This window comes from Talpa occidentalis, unplaced genomic scaffold (assembly GCF_014898055.3).
Source record: "Talpa occidentalis isolate TD23 unplaced genomic scaffold, MPIMG_talOcc4v2.1 talOcc4.11, whole genome shotgun sequence".
In the NCBI taxonomy this organism is placed as follows: domain Eukaryota; kingdom Metazoa; phylum Chordata; class Mammalia; order Eulipotyphla; family Talpidae; genus Talpa; species Talpa occidentalis.
Genome location: NW_023601104.1, coordinates 53949608 through 53973064, shown reverse-complemented (window position 1 = coordinate 53973064; position 23457 = coordinate 53949608). Strand labels below are relative to the sequence as shown.

General features: G+C 35.6%; 1 protein-coding gene across 5 annotated transcripts in view; it reads right to left on the bottom strand.

Moving 5' to 3' along the window:
- The window catches only part of MIA2 (MIA SH3 domain ER export factor 2), an 86276-nt gene that overhangs the window by 17383 nt on the left and 45436 nt on the right, over window positions 1–23457 (bottom strand). For all 5 annotated transcript variants that reach the window (XM_037503236.2, XM_037503237.2, XM_037503240.2 and 2 more), the window contains 8 exons: window positions 23106–23152; window positions 21810–21900; window positions 19051–19189; window positions 12988–13089; window positions 11698–11758; window positions 3718–3753; window positions 2003–2070; window positions 441–523 (listed from right to left, as the gene is read on the bottom strand). In XM_037503236.2, coding sequence (XP_037359133.1) covers window positions 441–523; window positions 2003–2070; window positions 3718–3753; window positions 11698–11758; window positions 12988–13089; window positions 19051–19189; window positions 21810–21900; window positions 23106–23152 — 627 coding nt within the window. The remainder of the gene's footprint in view (window positions 1–440; window positions 524–2002; window positions 2071–3717; window positions 3754–11697; window positions 11759–12987; window positions 13090–19050; window positions 19190–21809; window positions 21901–23105; window positions 23153–23457) is intronic.

Genomic DNA, 23457 nt, shown 5'->3' with positions numbered 1-23457 from the left:
TTTAATTAGAAACCAAGTTTTAATTCTCTTTTATGTCAAGTAAATTCCAAAGAAATAGTTACTAACAGTCACAATGCTATTACTTTAAGCACTCCTATTCATTCTCCAATAAAATAATGAGTATTTAGTTATGTGCCAAGCACTTTACTTCTCAAGGAGTTCAAGGTACTATATAAGTATCCTATTACAAAATCCCACTGAGAAAAGGAGGCAGCAATTATTTATATTATTGCTAGGGAAAACAAACCTCAGTGACTTGGGAGATTAATTTAGAATCTCAGCTCAAAAACCTAAAGTATTTATAAAAGTGTTAATTTATACTAATATAAACTATATGTGCAATATATATGTGTGTGTGTGCGTGTGTGTGTGTGTATATATATATATGTCTATATACAGAGAGAGAGATTTTAAATGAGTGGTTAAAAAAAAAAGACTACCTCTGCCAAATGCTGTATTTGGAACATCAAGTGCATAGGGATCTTTTTCTAAAAGTTCAAATTTAAACTCTGTTTCAGTTAATCTGCAAATAAAGAACAAACATCTCTAAGTTATTTGTCCAAGAGAAGAGCCCACATTTCAAGAAAAATGTCACTATCAAGTACAAGCTACTGTTCACTATCTTAGTATTTGCATGGAAGAAACATCCTTTAAAATTATTCTGACCAAAATACCTTTCTATATCCCCCATTACTTGTTTGAAGTTAATGAGTTAATTTTTGCTTACTAATAGTGTTTTATTGAAGTTTGGGATTGTTTTGTTTTTCTCTTCAAACTAAACTAGACAAACACTAGATCACAGAATCCAAATTTTATAAATAAAAGGGTCAAGGTCAAGCAGTTCAAGTCTATCATTTTATAACTGAGGAAACTAAGGAAAGGAGTTAACGATTTATTCAAAACAAAAGCACTAGTATTAAAACATAGGTCTCCTGACACTAAGTCAATGTATGATTTCCATTTTAATATTATCCATATGATAACAATCACAACATAAAATTAGAATCCAATTAACTCACTCCTACTAGCATACTTCTTAAACTTTTTATCTTAAGAATAGGTGTAAAAGGGCCTCCCTGGTGGCGCAAAAGGTTAAGCACCGCACTATGAAGCAGACCCGCAGCTTCTGCAGCACGAGTTCAATCCCCAGCCGACCAGGGAGCAACCCACATGGCGCAGCAGACCTCTCCTGTCTCGCCCACTGCTCCCCTCAGCAGTGTGTGTATTTCAATCTGCCTGTTCTGCTCCCAGCTCTGTCTCTGGTGAATCCTCTCACCCCCCTCATCTCTGGCCTGTACCCCAGCTCTTGTATGCATAAATAAATAAATCTTTAAAAAAAAAAAAAAAAAAAAAGAATAGGTGTAAAAAATGTGACTTTTTTTAAATTGTATTTCTTGTATTTGACCATTAGACATGCAAAAAAAACAATCATTTGTTTTTAATTTCTGAGTAGAAAAAGCAAGCAAAAAGACTAAAACTAATATTGCAAAATGTTAACAGTACATTCTGACAAGAAATTAAAACACTGGGAAGACTGTTACAATCCTCATAGAAAAGCATTTACTCTTTTATTATTCTCCCTTTCATTCTATAAGCAATGCTACCCAGTGCAATAAAACCAGGGGATGAGAGAAATAATGAACAATTATCCTATCCACATTAGTAGATGCTGATACTTGACAACTACTATGTCAAAAATATTTATTCTTTCTCTTTCTGTTCTTCTTTCTCCCTCTACTACATTGGTTATTTTGTTTTTTTCATTTTAAAATACTTTTTTAATCTGAGAATTTAAGTTTCCTTCTCTGTCAGAGTGACTTTCTAAGATAAGTCTCTCAAACAAAAATATCTAGTAATACCTAGCAAAACTAATCACTATTTCACCACTACATTTAATTCTCTATACGTTTCCTTGTTTATCCTTATAAAAGTATTAACTAATTAATAAAATAACAAGAATAAAGTAATAAAATTTCTAAAGTGTTCCCACTGCAACACTTACTTTTGTCTGTTGTGAGCATTTTCTTTCCTTAACTCATTGAGATTTCTTTCAGCGGTCCGAGCTGCCAACTTAAACAAGAAAATACATTTTGAAAATACAATCATACCAACTTAAAATGAAAGATAAGCATACTAAATATCATGTGATGGTATGTAAATACCACAATCACTAAACAAGTATACATTTCAGTAAATTCAATGTAAATGAATTTTAATTTAGAGAATTATTTTAAAAGGAAATGAGTTTCCTTTTAGAAGACATAAGGTTAAAGCTGGAGTCTATATGCTTGCAATAAATGCTATTATCCAGAAATGAAGTCAGGGATTAGCACTATTTAGTGCTGTAAATATTCAAATAACAAGACAAAAGAAATCTAAGAGGATCCAAGCTGAGGGTAACCAGAATGGAGACTCAAAGTCAACAGGCATGGCAGCATTGGCTATGAAACAAAGGAAGCATCTCTGGAAATAAAAACACTGCAATGAATGAAAACAAAGGTTTAAAATTGTTTCAGAGCATACTAGTATAGCCCATTTCTTCAAATAACTGAAAATAATCAAAACATGCTGCATGTCTAGGAGGTATACAGAAGTATACATAGCATATTCCTATAGTTTTTTATTTATTCAGAGACATTTCATAAAAGGCTAGAAAATCAGAGTATATATGTTATACAAAACAAAGTTTATACTTAAAATAAATCCAAAGAACATGCAGTGTACCAAAAAGCTGAGGGAAAAAGTTAAATATATACAATATGGCATGTTTTCCAGTCATTCTTATGCAAACTCCTCCAGATTAGAAGCAGCACTAGTTGGAGAATCTCATACCTGCCTTCTAATGCAATCCGCTAGAGTAAATATATCAGTCATAAAAAGGCAGGTAAATTAACTCAGTCTATGACCATAATTTCCTATAAGTAAGAATAACTACAGAATCAACTGTGTTCATTTAAAATTGTGTACTACACATTAATTCTCTGAAATACGTAGGACTGGTATCTCTATCTCAGTCTTACAAATAAGAAAACTAACTGGTGGCAGGTGTTAGACACAGGTGTCTCTAGACCCCATGTATTCATGCACTGTACAAAAAATGCCTTCCCTTACTGACTCCTTGCACAAGTCCTCCAAAGACTGGCTATTACAACAGTTGTACATAATAGAGGGATTACTCTTACAATTAGTCAAAATCTGCATTGTCAGTTCTTCATACAGTTTTTCTAAGGCACTAATTCATCATTGCTCATGAAGGCCTTTTTTCTTAATAAGTATAAAGTAATTAAACATAGAGAATCAAACACCAGAACTGTATGAATTTTAGAACTATAAGGGGCTTTAGGTATCATTTAACCCAACCCACTATTTTATAGATGAGTAAACAGGCCTAGAGAATATTTAGTAATTTGTCCATAATTAGCACAATCCAGTTTCCTGAAACAATGAGTCCAAGAACATTATATTACTTCTCCCAGAAATAGTATTAAGCGCTTTTCAAAGAAACAATGCGCTGAAAGCACAAAAAAACCTAATTTTGTAAATATCTGTTATAACAAAGTATCTAGTTCATAAGGAGCATAATTTCATACTAGTAAAATTAAAAGAAACTTTATTTAAAATACTAATTTTTGTTCAATATAAAAGTATACCTTTTACATTGCTCATTTATATTAGAAAAAGAACAATTTTATGAGTCTAAGAGAATTTAACACTCACCCAATTATCATGTGCTTTTTTCTCATGGGAAATAATCTGAAAAAGAAAGCCATTAAAATACTATTGGCAACTACTTTTCTTAAGTAAAAAATATTCACAGCGACCATTATCATTTAGTTCACAATTCAGAAGCTCAAAATTGACTCAAATATAAATAAAACCGAGGGCAGATCAATATGGCTGTGAGGAAACGCTAAGAGTAAGATCTCCCATTAAAAAAAAGTTAATAGGGAGGAAAAGCGGCAGGTCCCAGCGAGAACTGGGACACGGAAGATAAAGGGGCAACTCCAGCAAACCACCCGAAGAAGAAAGTTGCCATAAAAAAAGGACTAGAAGGGAGGAAAGCTCAGAACTCTGCTACCCTCCTCCACCCACAAAAGTCGGCACTCTCCGACCAACAGAAAGAAGGAAAAAACAAAAAAAACTAAAATAACCAACAAGAACAAACTACGCATCAAGCGGGACTGTGAGTGGAAAGGAACTATTTCAGCCACCACACCCCGTGAACTGGAGCTGAGGAGAACCCTGCAGGATTCGCTGTGGAGGTGAGCGAATGACTCCAGGCGCCATTAGAGAAAAACAAAGACTCCCAGAGACCTACACACAGCCCCGGGCCAACTGGGAAGCTTGTGCAGAAAAGCGGCGAAAGGATACGCGGATCGCGGCTGCCCAGGTCCCCGCACCTGCAACCTAGGCTTGCGGGGAGACTCGAGGGGGGGCGGGAGACGAGCAGGGGCCCTCACTGAGGTGAATGTCCCTCACTGAGTAATCACAAACCAGGCACCTGGACACGGGAGTGGGGTGCAAAATGCGCCATTTCTGTGGACACTGAACTGGGCTACAGCCCACGTCCTGGACCTGAGGGCTTTGGAACTGAGACTCGGGGCACGAAATTCGGGGCGTGGGATCCCCATGATGGTGGGGCACAAGGCAGACACAGCACCCCAAAGCCGTTGAGGCTTTCCCCACCACTCCCACTCTGTTCCCCTGTTCCACGGGGTAAAAAAACCAGCTCCCCAAGGACCCTAGGAGAGATCTCTGGCGCCACCTAGCGACCAGAAAAGAAATCACCAACACCCCATAGAATAGGGACCTTTCTTCAGTAAAGACTGCTTGAAACCAGCAGAAGGCTCCCAGAGCAGTCAGAGGTGAGCTGGTAAGTTTGCCCAAGCCGGGCCCCTTCTGACCAGCAGTCCGAGCCCAGAGGGGGAACAGGCACCCAAGGCCCGGGCAGATCCAACATGTGGGAGTGTGCACCTGTCTCCGAATCGCCATTTTAGAATACAGACCTTTCTTCAATAAAGACAGCTTGAAATCGGCAGAAGGCTCCCAGAGGAGCCAGAAGTGAGCTGGGAAGTTTGCCCACGCCAGGCCCCCTCAGGCCAGCAGTCCAAACCCAGAGAGAAGGCACCCACGGCCGGGCAGACCGGGCATGCGGAAGAGTGTGCCTGTCTCCAAAGCGCCATTTTAGAAAAGGGACCTTTTTTCAATAAGGACTGCTTGAATCTGGCAGAAGGCTCCCCATGGAGCCAGAGGGAGAAGATTCCCTGCACAGTCAGAGGTGAGCTGAAGGCCCCCATAAGCCCGGTCCCAACTGGCAGGAAGTCGGAGCCCAGAGGAGGACCCAGAGATTTGGAACCCAGAGTGCAATCCACCTGCCCCACCTCCAGGGAAGTCTGTGGGACTTCAAGACGCACATTGGTAACTAAACACAGAAGGAGGAGAGATTCTGTGACAGTGACCATTAACATACTCAAAGTACCACTGCATCACTAGACTTCTGGCATAACAGTTTTTGACTCGTTTGGATTGCCAGTTTCTGAAACTTCCGAAAGAACACACCAAAAAGATGCCAGCCAGTATCAGCGGCACAGTATCCCAACGCATAAGGCAAATTAGAAGACAGGTTGCAGGGAAAAGAAAAACTACAAGCAAAGTAGAAACGCCTCAGAAAAAAGACACCACAAAAAAAAAAAACCCACCCAGGGGCTCCCCAGTGGTGCAGGAGTTTAGCGCTGGGTTGTGAAGCTGCCCACAGCCTCTGCGGTGCCAGTTCGATACCCGGCTAACTCCCCGGCCACCGGAGGAGGGTCCCGCATGGCGTGCAGACCTCTCCTGCTGCCCGCTGCTCCCCTCAGCAGTGTACTTCGGTCCTTCTGCCTGCTCTGCTCTCCGCTCTGGCTCTGGTGAATTCTCTCACCCTCCCGTGCTTCTGACTGTATCCAGTGCTTGTATAAATAAATAAATAAAATCTTTTTTTAAAAAAATAAATAAAATAAAATGGTTAAAATAAAAGAAAAAAAAAAAACAAAAACACCCACCACCTTGCAACTACGGTGACTTGGAAGAACTTCTGAGCCTTCCAGAAAAAGAATTTAAAATTGCTGTGATGAAAAAACTGATGGAAGTCATTAAGGAAAATAACGCTCAGAAGAATGAAATTGAGTTCCTAAAGAGGGAAGTAAAGGAAATGCAGGAGATCAAAGAATTAATGGAGGAACTAAAGAACTCTGGGAAAAGCAATGAAAGCAGAATAGATGAAATGGAAGAACGAATAAGTACTCTTGAAGACACAGAAATAAAAAGAACCAAAACAGAAAAGGAAAAAGAAGTACGAAGGAAAAAGACCGAAGAAAGACTTCGGGAACTATCTGACTCCATGAGGAAAGGAAATGTGAGAGTTATAAGAATCCCAGAAGGAGAGGAGAGAGATGTAGGAACACAGAAAATATTCAAGGAAATAATTGAAGAGAACTTCCCAAACGTGAAAGAGCTGAAAATTGATATACAAGAAGCAAGAAGAACACCAAACTTCCAAGACGAAAGGAAAAATACAGCAAGACACATAATAGTAAAGCTCCCAAGAATCCAGGACAAGGAAAAAATAATGACACTGACAAGAGGGAAGAAACAGATAACATTCAAAGGAAAACCAATCAGACTGACATCAGACTTCTCCGAAGAAACACTACGGGCAAGGAGAAAGTGTAGGGAAATAGTCAACAGACTCCAAGTAAACAGATGCCAACCAAGAATACTCTATCCCGCAAAGCTCTCCTTCCTCTATGAAGAAAGAATAAGGACCTTCCCAGACAAACAGAAACTCTGGAATCTCATTACAACTAAACCCCCACTCCAAAAAATACTACAAGGAGTCCTAAAGCCAGAACCTCAGAGGGACGAATAACAATGAAAGAAGGCCAAAAAAAAAAAAAGTTATTCAAAGAATAAATAAATAAATCAAAGGAAAGACAAACACAATGGCAAATACAGATGCTAACATATCAATATTAACTCTAAATGTAAATGGACTAAACTCTTCAATAAAAAGACACAGAGTCGCAGGCTGGATTAAGAAATAAAACCCAACCTTTTGCTGTCTCCAGGAAACACATTTAGGTACAAAAGATAAAAATAGGCTCAAAGTTAAAGGATGGAAAACAATCCTACAAGCAAATGGACCAAAAAAGAAAGCAGGAACAGCTATACTTATATCAGATAAAACAGATTTCAAACTCAAATAGGTAAAAAGAGACCCCAATGGTCACTACATTATGATGAAGGGGACAATACTTCAAGAAGAAATAACACTCATTAACATATATTCACCAAATGAAGGAGCACCAAAATATATCAGACAACTATTATCATCTTTGAAAACAGACATCAAAGAAAACACATACGTAGTGGGAGACTTCAACACAACACTATCAACAATGGATAGATCGAGACAAAAAATAAGTAAAGACACTAAAGTTCTAAATAAGGATTTAGAATGCTTGGGCTTAACAGACATCTATAGAACACTAAACCCAAAAATATCTAAGTACACATTTTTCTCAAGCACACACGGATCATTCTCCAGGATCGATCACATACTGGGACCCAAGACAAACATCAACAGATACACCAAGATTGAAATCATACCAACCATCTTTTCTGACCATGAAGGCATCAAACTAGAAATAAACCATAAAAAGAAGGCAAGGAAATCTCCTACCTCATGGAGATTGAAAACCACACTACTGGAAGACCACTGGACTAATGAGGAGATCAAAGAAGAAATTTAAAAATTCTATGAATTGAATGACAAGAAGGACACCAATTTCCTAAATGTATGGGATGCAGCAAAAGCAGTAATAAGAGGAAACTATATAGCAATAGAGGCTCACATCAAGAAACAAGAAAGAGGGCCTTCACTGGTGGCACAGCAGTTGAGCGCTGGGCTGCAAAGCTGCACACAGCCTCAGCAGCACCAGTTCAATCCCCAGCCGCCAGGCGAGGGTCCCACGTGGCGCGCAGACCTCTCCTGCCGCCTGCTGCTCCCCTCAGCAGTGTACTTCATCACTCTGCCTCTTCTGCTCTCCACTCTGGCTCTGGTGAATTCTCTCACCCTCCCACGCTTCTGACTGTACCCAGTGCTTGTATGAATAAATAAATAAATCTTTAAAAATAAATAAATAAATAAATAAATAATTCTTTAAAAAAAAAGAGAGAGAAACAAGAAAGAACTCAAAGAAGCAACCTAATCTCGAAGCTCAAAGATCTAGAAAAAGAACAACAAAAAAACCCCAAAACCAGTAGAAGAAAAGAAATAATAAAAACCAAAGCAGAAATAAATGAAATTGAAACTAAAAAAACAATCCAAAAGATCAATGAAACCAAGAGCTGGTTCTTCAAAAAAAAAAAATCAATAAAATAGACAAACCCCTAGCCAGGCTCACAAAGGAAAAAAGGGAGAAAGCACAAATAAACAGAATCATAAATGAAAAAGAAGAAATCACAATGGACACAGCAGAAATCAAAAGAATAATCAGAAACTACAATGAACAGTTTATGGAAACAAGTTCAACAAACTAGAGGAGATGGACAAATACCTACAACTATACAATCACCCAAAGCTAGATAAAGAAGAAATAGAACACCTAAATTACAGACCAATTACAGCAGCGAAATTGAAATGGTAATCAAATACCTTCCCAAAAACAAAAGCCCAGGATCTGATGAATTTACAAATGAATTCTACCAAACATTCAGAAACGAATTAGTGCCTATCCTTCACAAACTCTTCCAAAAAATTGAGAAGGAAGGGATAATACCAAACACGTTCTATGAAGCCAACATTACACTAATACCAAAACCGAACAAGGACAACGCAAAAAAAGAGAACTACAGGCCAATCTCCCTAATGAACACTGATGAAAAAATCCTCAATAAAATTTTAGCTATCAGAATCCAACAATGTATCCATAAGATAATTCATCACAACCAAGTAGGATTCATTCCAGGGACACAAGGATGGTTCAACATCCGAAAATCAATCAACATTATCCAACACATCAACAAAAAGAAATATTAAAACCATATGATAATATCAATAGATGCCGAGAAAGTTTTCGACAAAGTGCAACACCCATTCATGATAAAAGCCCTTGAAATTCTTGGGATATAAGGAACATACCTCAACATCATAAAGGCCATATATGACAAGCCAACAGCCAGAATCATTCTCAATGGCGAAAAGCTGAAAGCATTCCCATTAAGTTCTGGGACAAGACAAGGATGTCCACTCTCACCACTGCTTTTCAATATAATACTGGAAGTCCTAGCCAGAGCAATAAGACAAGAGAAAGACATCCAAGGAATCCAAATAGGAAAAGAAGAAGTCAAACTATCACTATTTGCAGATGATATGATAATATACATAGAGAACCCCAATAACTCCACAGAAAAACTATTTCAACTCATCAATCAGTTCAGTAAAGTGGCAGGATACAAAATCAACACGCAAAAATCAGTAGCTTTCCTATACACCAACAATAAATCTGAAGAAATAAAAAAAAAAATCCCTTTTATTATTGAAACAAAAAAAATCAAATACTTGGGAATAAATCTAACATAAGAGGTAAAGGACCTATACAAAGAAAACTATAAAACACTGTTAAAAAGAATAGAAGAAGACACAAAGGAAATGGAAAGACATCCCCTGCTCATGGATTGGAAGAATAAAAATTATTAAAATGGCCATCCTACCAAAAGCAATATACAGATTCAATGTTATTCCAATCAAAATTTCAATGTCATTCTTCAAAGAAATAGAACAATTATTGATGAAATTCATATGGAATCACCAAAAACCCCAAATAGCCAAAGCTCTCCTAAAAAAAAAAGAAGGGAATGGAGGCATCACACTCCCAGACTTCAAACTATACTATAAAGCCATAATCATCAAAACTGCATGGTATTGGAACAAAACAGACACAAAAAGTCCTGGGCTTTTGTTTTTGGGAAGGTTTCAATTATTTTGATATTTTGTTGTATCAAAAGTAAGGGAATACTTAAAAAGGAATTGAATAGAAAATCCAGAAATAAACCCACAGATTTATGGTCAACTAATCTTTGACAAAGGAGCAAAGAAATGCATTGGAGCAAAGAAAGTTTGTTCAATAAATGGTGCTGGGAAAACTGGGTCGCTACATGCGAAAGAATGAAGCTTGACCACTACCTCACACTGTGCACAAAAACCAACTCAAAATGGATTAAAGAATTAGACATAAGACCTGAAACCATAAAATACATAGAAGGAAATATAGGCGAAACACTCCATGATATGCACATCAAAGACATCTTTACAGACACATCACCCAAAGCAGTGATAGTGAAGACAAAAGATAAACAGCTGGGACTAAATCCAATTAAAGAGCTTCTGCACAGCAAAAGAGACAATAACAAAAACAAAGAGAAACCCCACCAACTGGGAGAACATTTTTGCACACAACACTAATGATAAAGGACTGATCACAAAAATCTACAAAGAGCTGATGAGACTCAACAAAAACAAAGAAAATAATCCAGTCCAAAAATGGGCAGAAGAGATAAAAAGAAACTTCTCTGAAGAGGAAATGCAAATTGCCAACAGGCATATGAAAAAATGTTCAGCATCACTTGTAACCAGGGAAATGCAAATCAAAACTACAATGAGATACCATCTTACACCAGTGAGAATGGCACATATTAAAAAAACTAGCAACAACTATTATTGGCGAGGTTGTGGAGAAAAAGGAACTCTCCTGCACTGTTGGTGGGAGTGCAAACTGATCCAACCACTATGGAGAGCTGTGTGCAGATTTCTTGACCTCCTAAACATAGAGCTTCCATATGATCCAGCAATTCCACTCCTAGGTATTTACCCAAAGGGCACAGAAACATCAATTCCAAAGAGCACCTGCACCCCCATGTTTATAGCAGCACTATTTACAATAGCTAAGCTTTGGAAACAACCCAAATGCCCAAAAATAGATGACTGGATCAAGAAGATGTGGTACATATACACCATGGAATATTACTCAGCATTCAAAAAAGATAAACACATGCAATTTGCAGCAACATGGATGGCGCTGGAAGGGATCATGCTCAGCAAAATAAGCCAGAAAGAAAAAGAAAAATACCGGATGGTCTCACTCATAGCAGGAATCTAGAAAACTTAAATAAGGGACCAGGAAAAAGAATAACTATAAGAAAGAAAATATCAAAATCAACAAACAACTTTGAACCAGAGACACTCTATGGGGGGTGGGGGGTGGGGAAAGGAGGGCTTGGGGTCAAAATAAGGGGGTTGTAATTGTATGGGGAATATAAAAATAAAATTTAAATTAAAAAAACATATAAATAAAACCAAAATTTTTGCCTAGTAAATTTCTATTTCATGCAATAATAAAATACAACAAGAGTTCTCAATTAAGATAACTAACTAAATATGAGACCTGATGCTGATATATGTTTATCTATGCTACAATCCACGTTCCAAGGCAGCATGGAAACATTAAACACGGCATTTTATTTGAGAACCTTGGGCTCTACAGAAACAATTCACAGCCACATACAAAATCTCAAGAGAAGTATACCACCTGTCTAGTGACTATAATCCTGCATCAAAATAGAAATACCAATTCAGAGAAATCAGAATGCTTTTTTAGTTACCTGCCCTTGATAAGAATGTACGGTTCTTTCCAATTCTTCTTCAAGATCTTTGGCACGCTTTCTATAAGGAACAAATAATCATCCTATTATTAATGTACACTAAGAAATGATGAAACACACAATCTCTACTGAAAATATTAAAATATTAAAACATAGCATGCTGTGCTAGGTTTACATGGAAAAAAAATAATAACTCCAGAACTCCACAAGTTAATCACCTTTAAGAAATTATTAAGTGTATTTTTTGCTCATTATAAATTTTAACATTAAACTTTACAAGTTTAATTAATTAGTCAAAATCTGCATTGTCAGTTCTTCATACAGTTTTTCTAAGGCACTAATTTACCATTGCTCATGAAGGCCTTTTTTTCTTAATAAGTATAAAGTAATTTAACATGGAGAATCAAACACCAGAACTGTATGAATTTTAGAACTACCACTAGCATGGGTTTGCCTAAACCAAAGGTCAGTGGAAAGACTGATATGGAACATTTTTTCATTTTTATTTTTTTTTTTATTTTTTTAAATTTTTTACATCATTGTTCATTTTTAAACAAAATTTGCTTCCCCCACCCCCTCAGGCATAGTCCCCATAGTTTCCTTCACCAATGCACCCGTGCACTACTACCTCAGTCCACTGTTCTCCCCCCTCCCTCCCTCTGTCTTCATTTTTATTTTTAAGCAGCTATCTTGGAAGACTTATTACTCAGATATCTCCAATCTTAATATAATTCTTAAGAATTAACAATCTGTGTGAAATAAAATGTTAATACATTTATAAATAAAGTCTAACAAGACAGTTCCTTCTTTTGCATAAAACTTGTTTATCTCTTCCTAATATAAAATGAAATATCCCAAAAAAAAAAATATTAAGTAGCTCAATTATTTGGGATACGGGTGAATCTTGCCCCTCCTTTTCTACAGGTTTTCTATTATTTTCACGGTAAAAACTAGACAGTCTTAGAAACACTTCTTTAGAACTATAACTGTGGCTCACTTTGTTTTGTGGCACACTTTTTCATTTACTGATACTCTACACATTTTTTCCCAATTGAACCAAAGGGATAAAGACCTTGAAATTAATGGGTAGTCAAAAATTACCTGACATTAACAATGTGAAAAATTTTAAATAACAAGAGAGATAACATATTTTTCCGCTTGCATCTTTCTGTGTAACAGTAGTAAGATATCTAAATGAAATACAATGAAACAAAAATATGCTGCTTTATTTTGGGGAAGTGGTTATTTTTTCTGGTATTGGGTTTTTTGATACCCTCCCCACCTCAGTACCTATAGGTTTCCAGTTCTTCAGCTGCATAGGTGATCTTTTCATCTGCTTTGGAAAGTTTCTCCTCTTTCTCTAATCGGTAATTTTCCTCTACTGTAAGTTTCCTTAAAACAAAAAGTTTTATTTCTTTCACTTTATGTCATAAAATAATCAATTATATATCACAACTGGTACTTCCCATAGGCAACCAGAATACCGTAAAACATCACATGCACAGAAAAAGTACCTGTGTAAATATACATGGTGTGGAACTTAATGTTACAGCTCATTATAAGACATCTTGTCTAGTACAGTACTACTAATAAAGAGGTTTCATGAGTTTTCAATGAAACTACATCAAACTAAAAAGCTTCTGCATAGCAAAAGAAATGCATCAAAATGAAAAGACATCCTACTGAAGTTATCCGTACATTATGTCTGACAAGCAGTTAATATCAAAGAAATCATAAAACTCAACTATAAAAAACAACCTAGCTAAAAAAATGGGCAGAGGATCTAAATAAATACATCTCCAAAGACATATAGATGGGCACTAAGCACATGGAAGGATGTTCATTATCTCATTATTAGAAAAGGGCAAATCAAAACAATAATGGTATCACCTCATACCTGTGAGAATGGCTATTATCCAAAAGACAATTAACAACAATTGTTGGAGAGGATGCGGAAAGAAGGGAACCCTTATACGCTATTGGTAGGAATGTAAATTAGTGAGACCATTATGGAAAGTAGGGTGGAAATTCCTCAAAAAATTGAAAATAGAAATTCCATTACAGTTATCCCTCTTCTGATTATTTACCCCCCAAAAAATTCAAAAATGCTAACTCAAAGAGATACATGTACCACCATGTTTATTGCAGCACCATATTATAGTCAAGAACTAGAAATTACCTAAGTGCTCATCAACTGACAAATGGGTGAAGATTATATAGTATATATACACAATGGGACACTAGTCAGTTATAAAACAGATGAAATTCTGCAACAACATGGATGTATGTAAAGGTAATTATGCTTAGTGAAACAAGTCAGAAAGAAAAAGACACTGTGATTTCACTCATACATGTTATATAGAGAAAACAAATAGATAAATTAAATAAAACAAAAATGAACTTTGAACTATAAGACCAGTATGTGGTTACCAAAAGGGAAGGGGGAAAGGAGGTTGGTAAATTAGAGAAAAGGAGATAAAGGAATGCTGAAGGTTAAATCTGACCTTAATATAGTATGTACACATGTTGATTCTTAATAAAGAATACCTAAAAGTCATACATAAATATTATAATGCACTGTTACTTCAATTTAAAAAAAACTAAGAATTTATCATAAAATATCAAAGATAAAGATTAAAAGCTATAATGACTATATGTTACTCACCAAGCAACCTTATAAAAAGTTTACATTTATTAGATAATAAGTCACCAACCAATGAAACTTTTCAATAATTTGTAAATCAATTTTTCAATTATTAAAAAGTGATTAGGCTTCCAAGCCAGTCACAAAAATATAACAATAATAATGAACCCAAAGTAAACTAGAACTCCATCAAGTTCTTTTACTAACCTACCACGTCATAGCATGTGCCAGAAACCGTCCTTGGTTAAATTTTTATATCTATTAATTACCACAACAACTCTACACAAAGAATATTATTTACAAAAAGGAAAACAATGCACAGATAAACTAAAAATTGGACCATAGAGTTATCAAGGAATGACGCCACTATACTATATTAGCCAAGTTGTTTCAAATGCTATTGTTAATAACACTGGTCCCTGAAGAAATACCAATTGAATACTATGACAAAATATACATCTTACTTTATATTTAAAGCAAAAAATCAAGCTTCTATGCTATACTATTTAGGCTTCTCTAAAATTAAATTTGGGGGCCTCTATGGTGGCTCAAGGGGTTAAAATGCAACCTATGAAGCTATCTGAGCCACCACAGCACAAGTTCAATCTCCAGCCAGGGAGCTACCCACATGGGGCAGCAGACCTCTCCTGACTCGCCCACTGCTCGCCTCAGCAGTGTATTTCAGTCAATCTGCCTGTTCTGTTCCCCACTCTGTCTCTGGTGAATCCTCTCACCCCCCACACTTCTGGCCTGTACCCCAGCTCGTGTATGCATAAATAAATCTTTTAAAAAATAATAAATTAAATTTGGAAAAGTGTAGTATAATATCAGGCATATAAAATATCAAATCAACATCTAGAAAATAACTCAAACTATCTGTATGCAGGCAAGAATTCTGATTTAACATCTTACTAATACTAGCAATCCTCTATATTTCACTCTGGAGAACAAGCACTGGCATAATTCACTGAATTTGAATAGCAAATGCTTTCATTTAAATCTAAGAATGGGACATATAATAGTTGAGGAATTTAAAACATTTCGAATTGATGAATAAAATCACAATGTGAACAACACAAACACAGCTAAAATTACACTCAGCTTTCCATCCTTGCTATGAATAGTCAGAGAGGACAACTTTTTTAGGGGGGACTTTTAAATATTATTAATGAAAATTCTATAATCAATAATTTATTTTTATTCTTTTACTCAGAAGATATACCTTTCAAAAGAATACCTTTTGGGGTCTCACTAGTGGCGCAAGGGGTTAAAGTCTCAGCGCTATCAAGCCAGCCACTGTGACATGAGTTCAATCCCCAGCCAGGGAGCTAACCCACATGGCGCAGCAGACCTCTCCTGTCTCGCCCACTGCTACCCTCAGCAGTGTACTTCAGTGCACTGTGTTCTGCTCCCCACTCTTTCTCTGGTGAATCCTCTCACCACCCCCTCACCCCCTGCACCTCTGGCCTGCACCCCAGTTCTTGTATGCATAAATAAAAATCTTTTTTAAAAAAAGTATACCTTTAATCGCAAATAATTCCTTTTATGTCCAAATATTACTCATATCTTTAATTCTAATCTAAAAAGAAGGTTTATTTCAAGGTTTACTGCCAGTGGCTCTCTGTAGCTTTTCCACTAAGTCAAGTTTATTTCTCTTTCATACCCTGAGCTATCCCAAGAGACCCGAAAGTTGATGACAAATAGCAAAGTTTTAAATTTTGCATTGAATCCAAATTATGATTGAAATATAAAGCTTTGCAGTAAATGACTTACTCAATCACCTAGCATCCTGATGTATGAACAAAGTGTTAATATTTTCTACCACTTTCAAATACATACAACAGAATTTCATTATGCCTGCTAAATTATGTTCTATTGTCACTACAAAAACTAAATTAGAAAATACTTAAACACTGCTCCCAAGGGAACATGAATTTTGGTCACAGCATTTTCGTCAACCAAGCAATACATAACCTAATTTCATGTGCTTCTGTTTTGAATATGCTTTAATGTGTATTACTCATTTTTTAATAATGAACTCACAATTAACATTTTAATGCATGTCTGAACAAAACAGCAAATATATTTTCTCTGTAAGACACAATCTTCTTATACTTAGAAACACTAGACTGTACTTCAGTACCACATGGGGGCCATTATAAACAGCTAAATCACTAGGAAAAAAGCATACAAATGGGGCCTCCCTGGTGGCACAGGGGTCTAAGTCTCAGCGCTATCACCAACCACTACAATGAGTTTGATCCCAGCCAGGGAGCTAACCTACATGGCACAGTAGACCTCTCCTGTCTCACCCGCTGCTCCCCTCAGCATGGTATTTCAGTAGATCTACCTGTTCTGCTCCCTACTCTGTCTCTGGTGAATCCTTTTACCACCTCTCCTCTGGCCTACACCCCAGTCCTTGTATGCATAAATAAATAAAAATAAATCTTTAGCAGCACTCCCTCTGCCCATCTGTGACTATGCAGGTGCCCTCTTTTCACCAACTCTCTCCCTCTGCAGGGCAGCTGCCTTCCTCCATGCCCATGACCTGTCAAGGCTGCCTGCCAACAAACATGCAGGCCTCTCTTAGCAAACCTGTCCCTTCTGGGGCAGCTCTTCCTGTCTGCTTGTGTCCATGCAATTGTCTTTTACTGTTTTATGCCTTCCCTAATAAACCTGCCCTTTAAATATAAAAATAAATAAATGAATCTTTAAAACTAAAAAACGCATAAAAATGTGGCACTTAATATACTACAGAAAGGATATTTGTTTACAAAGTGAAAGTGTTCAAACAAGACAGTGTCGCCTTGCTGCACCTCAACTGAGAATATATGCCACAACTTGGGCAATTCAAAATTTTTGTGTGCAGATCTTCAAGTGACCACTAAAGTTCCTTGAGTGTTAATTGTGGGGTTACAAATGAATTTTCACAAGTATGCAAATTCAAAATACAGAATCTCCAAGTAACAAGGACTAACTACAATAACTTTCATTAAGTTTTTAAAGGGACTTGAAAGTCTGTACATTGTCCCTTTTATGATAAATGAAAATATGTGCAATGGTATTTGGGAATCTCAAGTCTCCAAATAGGTATCTTGAAAGTATCTTCTGTGTACCTAGTCATTTAGGCATCAGTATACACATAATCTTTCACTCTGATATATAAAGGTACTAAGCATATTTATTCATATATCCAACAGATATTTACTTAATAGCTACCATGTAAGGATGCAGAAAAAAATAAACTCAGTTTCTCATGGAGTTTACATTTAATATTGGGAAGATTTTTTTAAATGACAATCATCTACAGAAAATAAGGGAGGGCCTCCCCTGGTGGCGCAGCGGTTGAGCACTGGGCTGCGAAGCTGCCCGCAGCCTCTGCAGCGCCGGTTCGATCCCCGGCCACCGATGAGGGTCCCACATGGCACGCAGACCTCTCCTGCCACGCCTGCTGCTCCTCTCAGCAGTGTACTTTGGTCCTTCTGCCTGTTCTGTTCCCCGCTCTGGCTCTGGTGAATTCTCTCACCATCCCACGATTCTGACTGTACCCAGTGCTTGTACAAATAAATAAATAAATCTTCAAAAAAAAAAAAAAGAAAAGAAAAGAAGGGATACAAAGGAAAACAAAGCAAGAAAAGGGGATAAGGAGTAGCAGCTATTATTTTAGCTAGGGTAGCCAAGGATTTCTTGAGGCAACATTTGAATCAAGACCCAAATGAAATGAAAGACTGAATATTATAAAAGGAAAACCATTTCAAGCGAAAGGATAAAGTGCAAGGCCCTGATGTACAGATATGCTTGACATGCTAAATAAACATCCTCAAAAAAGCCATTGTGATTAGTGAGATAAAAAGAAAATTAATAAACTAAAGAGGTAGCCAGAGATCATCCCTTGTAGGCCATGATAAAAATGTAGGTTTAAATTAGGAATGTGATATGAACATACTTTGAGGTTCGAAACAAGAAACCAATACCCATAATCTAATTTGTTCAAGGGTCATACTGTTAAAAACAGACAGCAAGTCATTAAGAGTGAAAAGAGACCACTGGAGAGCTACTGTAATAAGCCAGGTACTAATTGATGATGGCTCAGATCTAAGTAGCAGTACAGAAAGTAGCGAAAAGTAGTCAGATTCAGGAGATGGGAAAGCTGACAGAATATTGGCTAGAAAACAGAGAATTCAAGAATGGTTTGACCAGTTGGCCTAAGCAGTTATGCAAATGACAATGCCATTCACTAAGCCAATTACATGGGGGAAAGTGATAAGTTTTATTACACACTTTACTAGATGTTCACCCAGATGCCCTGACCTGGCTTGAAATATTAGGAAGTGTAATTTGCAAAAAAATTTACAATTAGAAGTTAAAGAGAATGTGAATATTTGGAAATTCCAGTATCGTTTATAACATTTTCCTCCTTATGAAAATGGTTCAAAATCAATTAACTTTCTTAAAAATGAAGTGATAAACAAAGGATACCTCAGTGGTAGGTGTGGTATGGTAATATATGCTTGAAGGGTCTGATGCTATGCCTCTAAATCAAATACAGCATCATAAACCAATGTTACCTCAATCAAATAAAAAAGAATGAACAAAATGTAACCCAATCATAAATGGAGAATTTTGAGTAATCACATAAACTACAAATGCAAAATTTTAAAGCTGTTTTACATGCCATTCAGTGGAATTTTCAACATAACTTTTATTACCTGTGAAGTGTCATTTCATTTTCTTGATACAGTTCAGTCATTACTTTAAGTTTCTGCTGAAGTTTTTGAGTCTCACTTTCAAACTGTGCATTTTCTGACTGTAGAGATTCTTGTTCAGTCTGGAGAGTTTTTATACGCTCTACAGAAAAATTTTAAAACAACTGAAAGTAAATATTTTGAGTTACATATTAATAGTCCACAAAGATAAAAACTACTAAAAATAACAAATTATTAAATTAAATTTATCAACAGTGAAAACCTATAAAGAACTTTTTTTACAAAAGTGCTCTCTAACATTTTAATTAAAGCTATATAAATTGTTATTTTCATTATTTTTGAAAGATTTCCCAAAATCTTCAATACTGTATTTCTAGTATCTAATTTTCAGTCTTGACATCAAAAGTCATTAAAATTATTCAGAACACTAGGTAGATCAAAGTTTTGAAGATAAATATTTTAGTTGAACATTTCCTGTACAACTACTTCATGATGAAGAAAGCCCGTTTTTAATCCAGTAAAAAAGTTTAATAAACCTGTTAATAATTAAGTTCTACCTAGCCCTACTTTGAAGCCAAAATTTTGATATATAAGTCAAAATCCAAAATTTGGATATTCTGATACAAATGCTCAAAAGTTCTATTAGCTTAAACCAGATCAAGAATGATATAAAAATACCAACTTTGGTTTTGTTTCAACTGCTAAACTACCTAAAAGAATCACCTATAAAAACAAAAGTAAGCAGTTCTAAATATTTTTAAATGCTTTATAATTAATCCACCAATTGTCTTTAATTTCATTTCTCTTCCATCACAATAATCTCAATTCTGAACTCCTCGAAGATTAAAGTACCGCCTTCTAATACATGTATATATGAATCACCACCACAAATCTTAATGAGATAAAACTCATTGTCAATTATACCTCAAAAAGCCTAAAAAGGTATTCTACAAAGATATATATTCTAGAAATTCTATATACAGTATTGTAAACATCTCATAAAAAAAAAAAAGTCAAAACTCACTCTACCTAAAAGGACAGTTTCAAAATCACTAACAAGCATCAAAATTTTAGTAATTCCATATAATGGTATGTAATTATTCTAAAACATTAACAAAATTTATATCACAAAAGGACATTTAAAGTAAATGTCAACATTAAATAATTAAATGCACAGCAAATTATGCACATCTGTATTTTCAGAGAAATTTAAATCAACATCAGAAAAACAGTCTTTTGACCAAGGCTTTAAATCATTGCCAGAAACAGTTACTTAACAAACATTAATGCTGGAAATAATCAGTTAAAATTGGATCATCCCTATTGAAAAAAAATTACAAACCAACATTTACTTACATCTCCATTACATTTTTGTAGTTCCACTATAACTATTTTGTTTCAAATCTTACATAGCTTAAAAAAGCATTAATGAATACCCAAAAAGGCAAGAAGAGGGGAATTAATTTAAAGGAAAATCTTCCTGTTGTGAATAGATCAATTACAGAAATTTATTACACACAGTTCCTCACTGAGAGTATGTAATATATTAAAATACAAGTTCCTTGAAAACAAGCTTATTTTTCTTTCTGTGAATGTCCCATAGCTTTTAGTATTATGCCTTAATAGAGCAAAACTTCACTTTAAGTTAATATTAATGATTTTCAAATTCCAAAACTAATCCAACTACCAACAGCATGTGAATACAATAATGTTTTTTCTTTTGTTAATCTGTATCTTTAGTGGTTCAATCTTTTCAAAGAGTGTTTTACTATAGATACAATAAACTTACTGTAGAAATTTTTGAATATACAGAGTAAAAAGAAAACAGAAACCTGTCCATAATCCCACATTCTAAGATATTCATTGTTGACCTTTGAATATGGGCTCCTATTGTTTTTATGCAAATGGTTTATAGTGAAACATTTTTTTTAATATATGAACTTCAAAAAATTTCAAATGCAACTGACATCTGATTACTAAAAAGAAACATTATCAATAAATTGTTTTTAATGAAAAAAGTCTTTAGGGGCCTCCCCGGTGGCTCAGGGGTTAAAGTCTCAGCACCATCCTGCTATCACCAGTCACTGCAGCTTATTTTGATATCTGGCCAGAGAGATGACCCATATGGCACAAAAGACCTCTCCTGTCTTGCCTACTGCTCACTTCAGCAATGTTTTTCAGCAGATCTGCTAATCTGCTCCCCACTCCATCTCTGTGAATCCTCTCAACCCCTGCACCTCTGGCCTGCACCCTGACTCTTGTATACATAAATAAATAAAAACAAATCTTTAAAAAAAAAACAGAAAAGGTATTCAGTTCTATAGTTGTAACATCACTAGATATTACTATATTATGTACATATAGTAAAGGAGGTAACCATACTACAAAAAGATTTGTAAAATATAGTGGCACCACTACCAAATATAAATTTTGTGATTAACAAAGATTTATAAAAATTAAGTTTTAATTTGCTACTTCTTCCATGTAACCATATCACATATTAACAATGAAATTCAAGTATGGTTATATATATTAAAAAATAATTCCATTATCTTAATTTCATATGAAAAATGATTATTTGAGAAACTAATATGGCTTTATCAAGAACAAAAAGCTCGAGTATAATTTTTTACAATCAATAAAGTAAAATTAAAAATGAATAAATTGGATTTTTATCTTCCAATAGAATGATTCAATTAATGATAATATTAACTATAAAGAGATGTATTAAGAAAAACTTTAAAAGTATGTAGATTACCTACCTGTAAGCTCTTCCTTTGCTTTTTCTACTTCAGATAACTGAGTATAAATTTGGTTTCTTTCTCCTTCTAAGGTTTTTAAAGAAGCATTTAACTTCAAAGAATGGAAAAAAGCAACATTAATCAATTATAACAAAAAAAATCTCAATACACCATCCCAAACTTTTGGGGGTTTTATCTTCTGGATGAAATTGTTATCTAGAATGCACAAACCAACAATACAGCTTGGAAAGTTAGCCACATCATCACTGATTGTAAATCTCATTATAGGGATGAAGAAATCAGTGATGTGCATCAACAATAATTTATATCCTTGAATTTACTTTCAGCATATATGTTTTGATTAAAGCATCCTTGAAACTACATTACCAAGACTTCACATAAAGATCAGGAATCTAGCATTTACTTCTCAAAATAGGACATGCAGCAACAGGAATAGGAAAATACTAAGACCAGAGGAAGACTAGTCAAAGAGAGAAGGATGAAAGAAAATGTAGCAAAAATTTTTAATATAGTATTTATAAAAAGAAATGAGTTCACACCTTGAAATTTTTAATGATAAATTCTAAAAATTAATAATATGAATTTCTAAAGATATAAAAGTAAAAGGCAATACATAAATTTTAGATCACTTCTGAAAATTCTGATCATTTACATGGTAATATACAGTAGCATCTTTTTTTTAAGATTATTTCAGCGTCAAACAACTGGGTACAAGCCAGAAATGTGGGTGGAGAGTGGATTCACCAGAGTGGGGAGCAGAATAGGCAGATATACTGAAATGCACTTGTAAGAGGAGCAGCAGGCAAGACAAGAGAGGTCTGCTGTGTCATTTTTGGGTTAGCTCCCTGGCGAGGGATCGAACTCAGGCCATGGTAATGATAGTGCTGAGACAATCCCCCACACCACGAGGGAGGCCCAATATACAGCAGATTTTAAGAATAGGTACTGAGCCTCGCTGGTGGCCTAGGGGCTAAGTCTCAGATCTATCATGCTATCACTGCTGTGGCCTGAGTTCGATCCCTCGCCAGGGAGCTAACCCAAAAATGACACAGCAGACCTCTCCTATCCTGCCCACTGCCTCCCTTAGCAATGTATTTCACTAAATCTGCCTGTTCTGCTCCCCACACTGTCTCTGGTGAATCTTCTCACCCTCTCGAACCACTGGCCTACACCTCAGTTCACCTATGCATAAATAAAATAATCTTTAAAATAAAAGAACAGGTACTAAGGAAATATGAATTTAATCCATGTTCTAGTCCTTCCTCTCTATTTTTACATTTCTGGAAAAATGCAAACCTTAGCAGCATCAATCAGTTTCTTCAAAGCTCCTTTTGGCTGATTATCTATATTGAAAAACAAAAATACAACAATAAATTGAAAAAACATTACAACACTACAACAGACATCCAAATGATTTGATAAGTAATATCAGGTAAAGCCTTATAATTCCTCTTCTCACTACAAGAGAAAATTTAATATAGCATGGAATGATTTTGGATGTGCTCCCATGAAACTAAACAATAAAAGCACTGGAATTACCATATTATCATTTGGCTAATTCCAAAAGCAGTTATAACAAGGATTTTTGGTATTCACCTAAATAGTCTACATTCCCCATTATTCTTAGAATCCATCAGCATACAAAATG